Genomic DNA, 13,795 nt, shown 5'->3' on the forward strand with positions numbered 1-13,795 from the left:
AAGATCTACAAGCGAACGATGGCTGTTGATCAATGTGCTCTCTGTGTTAGGAAGGAAATAACTGTAAAAATGAAAAGCAGCCTTGCCTTAGAACCTACATATCACACCAAGGAAAATAGTCCTTCTGATTCAATTTAGAAGATATCACTTAAAATGTTGAATTGGTGAAATGTCTACCTAGTTTAAAAATTAGAAAGAATAAAACACTGAAAAGCAGCCCCCTAGATAACCACTGTGGTTGCTTGTTTATAGGAGGCATCATTTCTAAAACGTATTTCTAAAATGTTTATATTCAAAACTGTCAAGTGGCCAACTGTATTCAGAGAGGCAATAAAAGAAAGAAAACGGAGTATGACTTTTCTGATAAGCTGCCTTTCCTGGTGATCCCCTGTTCTGGCCTTACTTTCCTTCTTAGTCTGTTAATGTAAGGGTTTGCTACCATCAACTTGGTTTTGCCCTGCTCTGAGCAGGTTTCCCTCTGTGCTGTTTCTGCTTTAATTGAAAATCTTTGGTTCCCATCAGCATTCCATTGCAAACTCCGTTTTTCTTGAGAGCTCCTCTATGCTTTCCCTCTTCATTCTTACATTTTCTCCCATCTCTTGGTGCCTGTTGGCCTGTGCTAATGAAAACCATCCTAAACTTCCTTACGCTCGACTCTGTGCCTCCCTGTAGAGCCCAGTACTCTCCATCCTCTCTCCCTATTCTCTCTTTTCAACTAGTCGAAATCCTAGTGGAGGGAGACCATTAGAGATGAAACATCTTGGTATATATTGCTAGTTTTCTATGTCCCCTGGCTTTTCTATGTTTCTGTTGAAACACTCTTGAGAAGTGTCTGATTTCGTTTTCTACATGGGTACCCTTTAAGGCTCAATACTGGAAAAGAAGGGGATCAGAGTGATCAACCCAACGTGGTATCCTAACGTAACAGTTAAGGAAAGCAACAGGCTTTGTGAGACAGCCAGTGATTTGTCCAAAGTCACACAGATAGTAAACGTCAAAGTCAAAACTGAAATTAGGTCTCCAGACGTGTAGTTCAATACTTTCCCTCATTATTCCATGCTATTTTGAATCTCCTACTCAATTTAGGGGCAAAAGAAATCGAACGCAAAACTTTCCAAAGTTTCTTTTCTTACCTGACATGGTCAGAGAAGAGGAAGCATCCACTGCAGGTACCAGGGATGAGGAGACAACACTAGAGGATGTCCGAGTGGCTGCAGCTGAACGGCGCACGTGTCCAGTACAGAGGTCACTGGTTACTGGTCCAAACAGCTCCACGGAAACCCCAAGACTCTACCAAGTGGTAGTAGGTTTGGTAGGAGAGTGATGTCACAAAGCAGGCAGTTGAAAGGTATGAGAGAGCCAATAGGGAGGTCCGATCCCCAACAGGAAGGCGGGCTTGGGTGAAGAGAGTGTAGGAGAGCTAAAACAACACCTGAGTTTCTGAGCTCTGGGGAGGAAATCCTAGAAGACAGATTTACCTCCCCCAGGCTCTTCCATTAGGGAAATCATTGCAACATTTCTTACAGACGTTCATTAATACACTGAACTAAGAGTTACTTATATTCTACAGAGTATTCTATTTTATGTATCATATACTTAGAGCTATATAGATCTTCTTTAATTAATAATCCTTAGGAAGGAAAGAGCCATCTAGTTTGAACTATTACAGTTGTTCTGAAATCATATGTGTCTAATGAGTGAACTGATAGCAGCTTTTAAGGAGCCAAAGTAGGGATTAAGAAGCTCTTTTTGTAACTTGGTTCAAGAGTAGGGTGAAGTTTGTTGAGTGTACCTTGTGGAGAATGTTGTGGTCCAAGGCTCTTCTCTTTTAGTTTCTTCTCCTTGACTCCTACCTTCCTTGGGCTGGGCTAGGCTGGGGGCCAGGTTGGACTTGCGACTTAACATTTCTCTTCCGCTTTCTCTTTTTTTTTTTTCTTCCATTATGGGCATTGCTTCGAGGACAAGCCTTGCTCTTGCATTGGACGTTACTTCCTGTCACCTTCCAGCAGCAGGAGTCTTCTTTTCAGTGCTTGATGCTTCACGAAATAGACTCTGCCCGTTGGCAGCAAATACCAGAGAGCTAGGAGACAGAGCTGGTTGCAGACCTTTCCTCTTCCAGCCTTTGGTTGCAATTGTTTGGCCCATAATTTGCTAGCTCTAGTTCCTTGGGCCACACAGGTATCCTGCCATCTCCAGCTCTTGTTATATGTGAGAGACATTCTGAACACTGTCCCTTTTTCTTTGCACAGAAGTATATACAGTGTGGCAGTTACTGTAATCTCCTCCGCCTTGCAAACAGCCACTCTAGAATCTTGGACCTCTAGGACTCTCTGTCTTGCATGCTTGGGGGCAAGGCCAAGCAAAATGAAGAGGAGAATAATTAGAGAAAGAGGAGGACGTTGGTGGAGAATTGGGAGCAGGTAAGGTGAAAGGGCACAGGAGAAAAGAGATGCATGTAGACTTTTTGGTTTCTGTGGGAAACAGGTTGACACACTTGGGCCTCATTTGGTATTAACAGAACAGAGAGTTAAAGATCTAAGTAGCTAGATAGTGTGCAGCAACTGCCATGAAGTCTGTACACTGAAGAGAACAGTCTCACATCTAGTTTTCATTTTGTTTTATGTCATAGTACCTTATTTATAGCATTCACTGGTGTGTTTGTAGAATACAGATGTTTTCAAATGCTCTGGTTTTGTCTACATGGTTATCTCCTTGTCCTGTTTGTAAGGAATCCAACATTGTAAGACATATTGCATGTTTTTCTCTTGACGATTGTTGACCTTGAAGCGTCATGAACTAACTTGAGCTGTTGGATTCTGTGGAGAAACGTTCAAAAGGGTCTGTGAAAAAGGCACTGTGGTGAGTCGCATTATGCACCCGAGCGTAAGGAGCAGATATCTGCCACCAGCCCAGCTTGGCCTGGATTGCCTCTGTTTTAGTTCCCCTGGTTAGTGCTTTTCTCCCTAACCACTCTTGTGACTGTGATAATGTGAGTAAGGGCGGAGTTGCTAATGATCTATGTGTGAGGTAAGCTGGTTTGAGGGAGGCAATCTATGGACCTAGTCATTTTCCTTGGTGGTAAGCTTTCAGGGGTGCAGAGATGGATCTTCCTGGGGCCTTTTCTGGTCCCAGGAAGATATCGCATAGATGGGACCTCCCAAGACACACATTGAATCTTTAGGCCTGTTTTTCCTATTATGAGGTACGAGTTTCTTCACTGATGGGGATGATGCTTATCTGAGAAGAAATTGTGAAAGGTGGTGTAGTGTAGAGGTGTGGCTTAAGCTTTTAAGTTTTCCTCCAGGTTTTTCCCCTAAGCTTCCTACTTCGGACGGCCTACTTACATGATACTAGTAGGTGATGTCCGGCTAACAACTTCCTAAATATACCTGCAAGCCAGATCAGTGTCTCTTTTCTCTGTATTCCCATGGAAATCAAGAGTCCCGCCGAATTTTCCATCGAAACAGTTGATTTGTGTTGTCTCTAGGAATTCTAAAGGGCGTACCGTTGCTTCCTAACCGGTGTCATTTGGGAGATCCGCCTCTGTACGTTCAAATGATTAATTTTGAGACTTTGCTCATGTGTGCAGTAAACCCTTGAATTCCCTAAGACCTTCCTTTCCTCCATCTCCTACCCCATTAAGCCCGCTTCAGTTCATCTCTTGAATTTCTTTGGAATCTGTCAGCCAGCTCTTCCTCAACTTCCTAATACTGAACTTGCCTGTCTGTTGCGATTAGGTCCTAACTAGTGTCCATATATCTTGTTTCCTTCCAATCCACTCTTCACACAAGAGACCTTCAAAGCAAGTTGGAACGTTGCTCATAAACATCGCTCACAAACATTGTTTTGAGAATAGAAAACACACTGTTGGCCTTTAAGACTCTGCGTGGTCTAGAATCCTCTCTGCTTCTCTAGCCCCATCTTGTGCCACTTTTGCCCTCACTTTCTATGCTTCAGATACACTGAATTAACCTTAGTTCTCACTCATCTGACAGAAGTCAGTTCAGATACTATTTTTCACTGTGATTCCTAGCATTAAGGAATTTGATTATCAGGTTTTGTATGAGGACTATTTCATCAGGGGTACAGAAGTTCTGGCCATCTCTGGTTTTGGATATCCCTTATTTGTTGAGACCTTTGCGTTGTTTGGTTGCCTTTTGTCTGTTTTCCAGATGGGAAAACAGGAACAAGGGAAGTATAGGTTATTACTAGGTGGGGTTGAACAAGTGGAGCAGCAAACTGCAAAGCAGAAAGAAGAGGGACGTACTATAGAGGGATATGACTTCCATTCTCAAGGCGCCTGCATCCTGTGCAGGGAGACAGCCTAACATAAAATGTGCCTAACAACAAATATATTGACTTCTTACTAAAAATCTCCAGTTCATAGAACCGAGGGGTTTGTACCTTCTCCTTTAAAAGTGATAGTCCTGGGACTTCCCCGGTGGTCCCGTGGTGAAGACTCTGCGCTTCCAATGCAGCAGGCGTGGGTTCAATCCCTGGTTGGGGAGCTAAGATCCCACATGCTGCGCAGCCAAAGAAATTTTTGTCGAACGTTATACTCCTGTATTGTTGGCTTTAGTGGTTTAGATTTTGTTGTACTGTTAAGAAGATTTCAGTTTATTTACCGGGAACAAACAACACATAATGTAAAAATAGTTTCCCAGAAACGATTTCCATCATTCTCTTCTTCCCTTTCTCCCGCAGACTGGTGTTTCACCTTGACAAGTTCTCTGTCATTCCATAGGAAAGCTGTCTGGCTTGGAGGTTGCAATCCCAGGGAATTTTTCATCAGCGGGGAAGTCTCCATCACTACAGAGGAATCAAGGGAGAAGTCAGTCCCTGGTAAGTGAGATGCTCCCCCTAAACACCAACACAGCAGTCGTGTACCTTTCAAGGGGTTCAGGGGCAAGATGGGCAAGGCATTTCTACTAACTCTTCTTAAGGATCACGGACAGTGCCCTATGCTACGAGGTAAGCGGTGACTGCTGTAGTTCTTACTGGTGATCCTTTCCTGTCACTGATTCTCGGCCTTCTTTGTATTTCATAGGACTGTTGTCAGTCCAATACAAAATGAGTCTTATTTTTAAAAACCTGAAATGTTTTACAGAGCCTAGCATTCTCATATAGGGTCCTTTCCATTCTCCCCACTTTCCCGAGAGGCCAAGAACACTTCACACCATGAACTAGGAGAGGGGGTAGAGCCCTTTCTGATGAAATACATCAACAAAGACAGAGCCTTAGCCTGCTTGCTCTCTGGACAGGATCTCGGACCACAAGGTCTTCAATCCTGGTATAAATGAAGGAAGTGAGGACAGTTCAACTGGCACTCTGATAACAAGAGTTCGGAAACACCTTCCAAAGAGACTATAGCAGTAGATGAGGGAAGGGAGTGCTACAGTGTGGCAGTACAGGGGGAATGATCGGCTACAGCAGTGAAAAGTGTGGTACCGATTGGTGTGCTCTCGGGGTTCTTGTACATGTAGCATAGATGACCTCTACAGTGGCCCTCCCACCTTCCCACCTGCATTAGGTGTTCTTTTTTTTTGTAATTTATGTTTATGTATTTATTTACTGTTTGAACTTATTTATTCTACGTATTTATTTTTTTGGCTGCACTGGGTCTCTCATTGCTGTGCACGGGCTTTCTCTAGTTGGCGGCTAGCGGGGGCTACTCTCGGTTGCGGTGTGCGGGCATCTCATCGCGGTGGCTTCTCTTGTTGCGGAGCATGGGCTGTAGGCACGTGGGCTTCGGTAGTTGAGGCTCACGGGCTCTAGAATGCAGGCTCCGTCGTTGTGGCACATGCGCTTAGTTGCTGCACGGCATGTGGGATCTTCGCAGACCAGGGCTCGAACCCGTGTCCCCTGCATTGGCAGGCGCTACCAGGGAAGCCCTAGGTGTTCTCATATAGAGTCTAAAAACAGAGAGCACTGAGAGAAGGTAGTGGTTATTAAAGGCTCAGGATCTAAATTCTACCTGTCTCTACACCCCTTCCCAGCTGTCGATTTGACCCCATTTTTGAATGCTGACCTCATTGTTCAACTTTTCTCTGCCGTCTGTATACTCACCTTGAAAACTTGTTTCTGTGATGCGTTGAGCAGACACAGGGTGGCAGATTGCAGAGGTGGAAGCTGGTGGTCGGATATTTGTGGGCTGAATCTCCTTCAGTCCCATTCCCATTTCTGGTTGCCCAGAGGCCCTACTTCCTGTGTGTGACGCCGAGCCGTAGGATTGCGGGCAGGAGCCAAGTTCTCCATACAGTAAAGACCCCAGTGTGCCTTGGTTATAGTAATATACCTGGCTTCCTTCCTGGCAGGGAAGTGACAGGCGGCTATGCCCCTGCTTTGTTCGTGGGCCTCCTGATCCAGCAGTTCCCTTGGCTCTGCCCCTGTCGTCAGCTGCCCGTAGGATAACTCTGAGCCCTAGCCACTTCTCTGGTAGATTTCCCTATTCCCCCACTACAGTCACACCTGAATAAGGCAACTCAGACCTTTCAGAGATGTGTCCTGAACCTCTTGTTTTCTGAAATACCTATCTGGTGGTTGTGAGACTTAAGGCCAGCGTCCCCGAGAGACTTTTTCTATTTCTCCTAGTAAACCTAGACTCATCTTCTGTCACCTTCAACTCTACTCCAATTGTGTTCTTTCAACCCAGACCTCTGACCCTGCTTTTTACTTCTGCCATTTCATCCTCGCTCCTGCTTCCTTTCCTAAATCCATACGTCTCTTTTGGCCTTCCTAGCCCTGGGCCAAGTTCCTTCCTCTTTGCTCAGTTTTTACCCCTTTCCTTCATTCTCCCATCCAACTTTCAGTCCTTCCTTTCTCACGCCCCAGTTAGCAGCATCTGAAAATTCGAAAGGTTTGTTACTCGTCTATTAATTGTATTCCATTTACTTATTCAGTTCTATACCTGTCTTACCTGTGTATGGAAGAACAGCTGGTAGCCAAGGTGGCACCAAGAATCCTAGCAGCTCTCACTTGACGTATCCGTAGTAGTCGGCAATTTCCATTTCGTTTTCCCTCTCGGTGAAAAATTGCAGCTTGCCCGAAGAGGTGTATCTGGCAGCATTCTCCCGTTGTTGTTGAGCCCGCCTCTTCATGGCCTCTCGCTCTGGCCTCTGCTCTTGTTCGATGGGCTTTGACATGACTGGCTCAGGCACGTTGGGTTCCCTCCATGGAACTCGTTGCTTGCTGAAGTCTTGGAGTAGAAAGTGGGTTTGGAGCTTGGGTGGGGACTGGCGCTTATTCACAGCAGGGGGAACAGGCTCCCGCTGGAGAGGAGCGCCAGATGAAGTTTTGGAGGGTGCAGGCCTAGGAGCAGCAGACTGAGGGACACGAGGCTGGGTATGGTTGGGCCAAGCCGGTTGGGTTGGGTTGGTCACAGTTGGCTGAGCTGGTTTGGCGGGGCCTGGCAAAGAGGCAGGAGCTGGCTGGGATGAATTGGCTGCAGCAGGTTGAGCTGAGTCAGTAGAACCAGGCTGGGCACGGTAAGCCCCAGCAGGCCGATGTGAGGCCAGAGACTGTGGCCTCCGAGGAGCGGGTCGAGCTTGAGGCTTGTCCCAGGCAGAAAAAGGCAGAGGTATCAACTTGACCTTCCCAGGAGGAGGCCGCTCATACTGGGCTGGAGACGGACACTCTGTTTCAGCACTGCTGTCTGGTTTCTGGGCTTGGACTTGCGTTTTCTCAGGACCCTTCCCCTCACGTGGGGTATGCCGCCATGGCTGGATAGCTGGGGGTGGCTGGGGGTCTTTGGGGTTGCTTGACTTTCCCAAGAGCCGACAGGAAGAGAGCCCAGTTTTCGTCTCATTCTTCTTCCCCAGCGCATGAAGAACCTTCACAGACTCCAGCATGCGCACGCCAAGGGAGGTTCGAGGCTTTTGAAAGCTCTGTTGGAGAAGCTCAGTTTGGTGTTCCTTTCGCTTCGTGTGGGGGATTGCTGGCTTCTCTTCTGCCTTGACTTTGTTCCCTGACTGCTTGTTCTCCTCAGCCTTGTTTCTCCCTCTGGTCCTTTTGGTCTTTTCCTGCCCGTGGCTCTTAGTTTTGCTGATCTTTCTGGATGCAGCTTTCTGAGGTTTGCCTTGAGAGTGCTTGGCCGTGTTCACAGGAGCCCTGTCACTGACTGCAGCGTGGCATGTAACCACTTCTCCCCCTAACAGGCACTCTGGATTCTTTGGCTGGATTTTGGCCTTGGGAGCGCCACTGATAGGCTCAGAGGCTTTCTGTTTGTTCTTCCTGGGTTGATCAGAGGGAACCTTTATGACACTTGGCTTTTCCTGCACCTGATTCACCTTAATGGCTCTGGTGTCTTTAGCTTTGATCACGTTGGGACCTTGGGATTGATCAAGATCTTTCAAAGGATTAAAGAGCTGGGGAAGGTGAATATCCTCCGCCAGTGTAGTAATGTCTGCAAGACCACTGCTAGGTTCAATCCCATTTTCAAGTGTCCCTAGGTCCTGACGACTCCAGCTGTTCTCTCCCAGATCAGCATTTTCAGAACCAGGCTGCTCCTCTTGGCTGAGGGGATCGGTGCAGGCCAGCGGCTGGTGAATATCAGGGATTCCTAAAGGGAGTAGTGGAGGATCTTGGTTCTCTGTTGGGATCTGGTAGGCATCCAGAGGCTTTGAAAGCTTGGTTTTGATATCATCCACGTGCTTACTCTCTATTTGTCCCTGGCTTGGAGCTGGAGGCAGGGCCAGGAGACGCCTGGCACTCTGGACTGGAGCTGTCACTGAAATGTCCCCAAGTTCAGATGGTGGGTTACTCTCAAGTATGTGGCTGTTTCTGCTACTGCAGGACTTGGGGAGTTCTTGACTTTGTGTCACACAAAACGTCTGGCTTGGAGGTTGCAATCCCAGGGAATTTTTCATCACCAGGGGGGAGGTCTCCATCCCTACAAAGGGATCAAGGGAGAAGTCAGTCCCTGGTAAGTGAGATGCTCCCCCTAAACACCAACACAGCAGTCGTGTACCTTTCAAGGGGTTCAGGGGCAAGATGGGCAAGGCATTTCTACTAACTCTTCTTAAGGATCACGGACAGTGCCCTATGCTACGAGGTAAGCGGTGACTGTTGTAATTCTTACTGGTGAGCCTTTCCTGTCGCTGATTCTCGGCTCGCTTTGTATTTCATAGGACTGTTATAAGTCCAATACAAAATGAGTCTTATTTTTAAAAACCTGAAATGTTTTACAAAGCCTAGCATTCTCATATAGGGTCCTTTCCATTCTCCCCACTTTCCCGAGAGGCCAAGAACACGTCACACCATGAACTAGGAGAGGGGGTAGAGCCCTTGCTGATGAAATACATCAACAAAGACAGAGTCTTAGCCTGCTTGCTCTCTGGACAGGATCTCGGACCACAAGGTCTTCAATCCTGGTATAAATGAAGGAAGTGAGGACAGTTCAACTGGCACTCTCATAACAAGAGTTCTGAAACACCTTCCGAAGAGACTATAGCAGTAGATGAGGGAAGGGAGTGCTACAGTGTGGCAGTACAGGGGGAACGATCGGCTACAGCAGTGAAAAGTGTGGTACCGATTGGTGTGCTCTCGGGGTTCTTGTACATGTAGCATAGATGACCTCTACAGTGGCCCTCCCACCTTCCCACCTGCATTAGGTGTTCTTTTTTTTGTAATTTATGTTTATGTATTTATTTACTGTTTGAACTTATTTATTCTACGTATTTATTTTTTTGGCTGCACTGGGTCTCTCATTGCTGTGCACGGGCTTTCTCTAGTTGGCGGCTAGCGGGGGCTACTCTTGGTTGCGGTGTGCGGGCTTCTCATCGCGGTGGCTTCTCTTTGTTGCGGAGCATGGGCTGTAGGCACGTGGGCTTCGGTAGTTGAGGCTCACGGGCTCTAGAATGCAGGCTCCGTCGTTGTGGCACATGCGCTTAGTTGCTGCACGGCATGTGGGATCTTCGCAGACCAGGGCTCGAACCCGTGTCCCCCGCATTGCATTGGCAGGCGGATTCTTAACCACGGCGCCACCAGGGAAGCCCTAGGTGTTCTCATAGAGAGTCTAAAAACAGAGGGCACTGAGCGAAGGTAGTGGTTATTAAAGGCTCAGGATCTAAATTCTACCTGCCTCTACACCCCTTCCCAGCTGTCGATTTGACCCCATTTTTGAGTGCCGACCTCATTCTTCAACTTTCTCTGGCGTTTGTTATACTCACCTTGAAAACTTGTTTCTGTGATGCGTTGAGCAGACACAGGGTGGCAGACTGCAGAGGTGGAAGCTGGTGGTCGGATATTTGTGGGCTGAATCTCCTTCAGTCCCATTCCCATTTCTGGTTGCCCAGAGGCCCGACTTCCTGTGTATGACGCCGAGCCGTAGGATTGCGGGCAGGAGCCAAGTTCTCCATACAGTAAAGACCCCAGTGTGCCTTGGTTATAGTAATATACCTGGCTTCCTTCCTGGCAGGGAAGTGGCAGGCGGCTCTGCCCCTGATTTGGAATCTGAGATGGTGTTCCCTGAGCAAGGCTGGCAGAAAGCGATGGATGTAGAGGGACCATGTTCTTGGCGTCTGAAGTTTTATCATACTGGGCTGCCAGAAACATGGAGGAGGCAGCTGTGTGGCGGTCAGTGAGTGCCAGAGTAAAGTCTCCGAGTGAAGAAGAATTCTTTTCAGTGCTTGCTGTGATGTCCCACTCAAGAACACCTGGATAGGAAGCAGCTGAAGTGGAGATCTGGCTGTGGTCAGTAACTCCAGATAACATAGTCGTGCTAGAATGTTGGTAAAGGTAGGCACTACCCATGAGTGTCTGGAAAGGGGTACCGGTAGCCGATGCCGAACTGACGGCAGGGGCAGAGACTCTGGAGAAGTTGCAGACACTTCGTGTTAGGGAAGTTGCATTGCTCACCACAGGAGGAGAATGCTGCAGAGAATTTAGAGTTCCAAGTAGAGATGGATGTTGGAAATTTTCTGTAAGAACAAGAGGGTCATGAAAAACTCAGGGAGGTTGAGAAATTCTCACTACGTTTGAGGAACGGCATCATCTGAAGGTTCTTGCTATCAGGACACCTCTACTATCACTACTTCCTGAGAAACCCAAAATCAGACAGTTAATGATGGCTGTAAGGACTGAGCAGTTTTCCACTCTTCTCTATTCACTGCCTGTGCTCCCATCTTGGGCACAGACGGGCAGAAGAGCCAAGTGGTGCGGTTCAGAGATTGTTCTCTAGGCTGGAAGCAACCTTCTCCCTGCCCTGTCTTTCCCTTCAGCCTGCACTCGTATTGACTTCTATGCTATTTCCTAGACTGGAAGCATTTTAGAACTAGGAGGCCCTTAGAGAACTTCGATGTTCTCAGTCTCATTTCGTGAGTAAGGAAACTGAGGCTCAGAGAGGTCGGGTTGACTTGTTCAAGTTCTCTCATTATGTTAGTATCATTACCAGGTTTCAGAACCTAAGTATCCTGACTTCCTTGCCAGGACTCCACTCTGAGCATGATACTGCCAGAAAGCAGGAGAAATAGAACTTATAATATAGGCATTTTTTTTGTCCATTAGAAAACAGTACGGCTATTACCATGGTCGTCTTCAGTGTCTCCCTTTGCTTGTGCAGTTCCCACGCTATTACCTAGAGGTGACGTACAGCTCAGTCCAACTGGTGAATTGAAAGAGTCATTTTTGCCCTCTTCAAGCCTGGTTTCTCATCCTACCTCAAAATGATTACCCGAAAGTGGATTTCTTAAGTGCTTTTGGAAAGGGAAAAGTTATCTGATTACTTCAGATTCCTCACCTATAAAGTGGTTATAACACCACCACCAATAATAATAGCAGTAATAATTAATAGATGAATAAGCTGATCTATTGCGTATGATTTATATGGAGGAAGATACAATAAGTTCTAGAAAGACAAAGAAAAATCATGACAAGCATATTACGTTAACGAAAAAGAAATCCATAGATATTAATGAAAACTGGGGTATGTGGCAAGTATCGAAGCCTAATGAATTTACTAACAAATGGCATTCTGTACTATCCATGCAATATTATGAAAGTGAATTTTGCCCACTCTATTTTAGTGAATACTATTAACCAGAAGACACGATGGAGGTGATAGAGGTGAATGAATTCCTAGCCAATGCATACAGACAGAGAAGGTATGTCAGTAAAAAATGCATAACAAGCAACAGAATGCAATAAATGTGCATGTATAGGTAGCCACAACACATATAGACAAGTATTTCAATGAAAACCGGTACGAAGCAGACAGCAAAATAATAAGTGTAAAAGAGTTTCATTATTGTGCTCCTTCATATTTTTACCCAGCAAGTAAGAGGTATTAAGCCTAGGAGAAATATATATTTCAATGAATATAGCTTATATAATAAGCAGAAAGGAAGCTTAAAATGTATCAGGAAGGTTTTTGGATTTATCCTAGAACTTAGATTAGAATCATCTTCAGCATCCAAGAAGATGGCATCCCAAAACCTCAAAAAACCATCATGCCTAGAATCCAATTAAAAAAGATTTTCAAATGTAAGAAAATCCACAGGACTCCACAATATGGTTTTCGATAAACGTGGATGTTTGTTTGTTTTGTTTCTTTGGCCGCGCCGCGTGGCCCTGGCCGTGAAAGCACCGAGTCCTAAGCACTGGACCGCCAGGGAATTCCCTAAGTGGGGGGAATTAGAGATGTGGGGCTTGACTTTTTCTTCTTCTTCTTCTTCTTCTTCGGTAGCTAAGATCTACAAGCGAACGATGGCTGTTGATCAATGTGCTCTCTGTGTTAGGAAGGAAATAACTGTAAAAATGAAAAGCAGCCTTGCCTTAGAACCTACATATCACACCAAGGAAAATAGTCCTTCTGATTCAATTTAGAAGATATCACTTAAAATGTTGAATTGGTGAAATGTCTACCTAGTTTAAAAATTAGAAAGAATAAAACACTGAAAAGCAGCCCCCTAGATAACCACTGTGGTTGCTTGTTTATAGGAGGCATCATTTCTAAAACGTATTTCTAAAATGTTTATATTCAAAACTGTCAAGTGGCCAACTGTATTCAGAGAGGCAATAAAAGAAAGAAAACGGAGTATGACTTTTCTGATAAGCTGCCTTTCCTGGTGATCCCCTGTTCTGGCCTTACTTTCCTTCTTAGTCTGTTAATGTAAGGGTTTGCTACCATCAACTTGGTTTTGCCCTGCTCTGAGCAGGTTTCCCTCTGTGCTGTTTCTGCTTTAATTGAAAATCTTTGGTTCCCATCAGCATTCCATTGCAAACTCCGTTTTTCTTGAGAGCTCCTCTATGCTTTCCCTCTTCATTCTTACATTTTCTCCCATCTCTTGGTGCCTGTTGGCCTGTGCTAATGAAAACCATCCTAAACTTCCTTACGCTCGACTCTGTGCCTCCCTGTAGAGCCCAGTACTCTCCATCCTCTCTCCCTATTCTCTCTTTTCAACTAGTCGAAATCCTAGTGGAGGGAGACCATTAGAGATGAAACATCTTGGTATATATTGCTAGTTTTCTATGTCCCCTGGCTTTTCTATGTTTCTGTTGAAACACTCTTGAGAAGTGTCTGATTTCGTTTTCTACATGGGTACCCTTTAAGGCTCAATACTGGAAAAGAAGGGGATCAGAGTGATCAACCCAACGTGGTATCCTAACGTAACAGTTAAGGAAAGCAACAGGCTTTGTGAGACAGCCAGTGATTTGTCCAAAGTCACACAGATAGTAAACGTCAAAGTCAAAACTGAAATTAGGTCTCCAGACGTGTAGTTCAATACTTTCCCTCATTATTCCATGCTATTTTGAATCTCCTACTCAATTTAGGGGCAAAAGAAATCGAACGCAAAACTTT

The 13,795-nt window shown here is 45.8% G+C and overlaps 1 protein-coding gene across 1 annotated transcript in view; it reads left to right on the forward strand.

Annotated features, from left to right (window-relative positions):
* Positions 1 to 13,795, forward strand: part of LOC309622014 (uncharacterized protein) — a 127,383-nt gene that overhangs the window by 84,403 nt on the left and 29,185 nt on the right. The window contains exon 15 of the mRNA XM_082409234.1: positions 4,705 to 4,842. Coding sequence (XP_082265360.1) covers positions 4,705 to 4,842 — 138 coding nt within the window. The remainder of the gene's footprint in view (positions 1 to 4,704; positions 4,843 to 13,795) is intronic.

Source organism: Balaenoptera borealis (genome assembly GCF_965194805.1).
Source record: "Balaenoptera borealis genome assembly, contig: HAP1_SCAFFOLD_1392, whole genome shotgun sequence".
Lineage (NCBI taxonomy): Eukaryota > Metazoa > Chordata > Mammalia > Artiodactyla > Balaenopteridae > Balaenoptera > Balaenoptera borealis.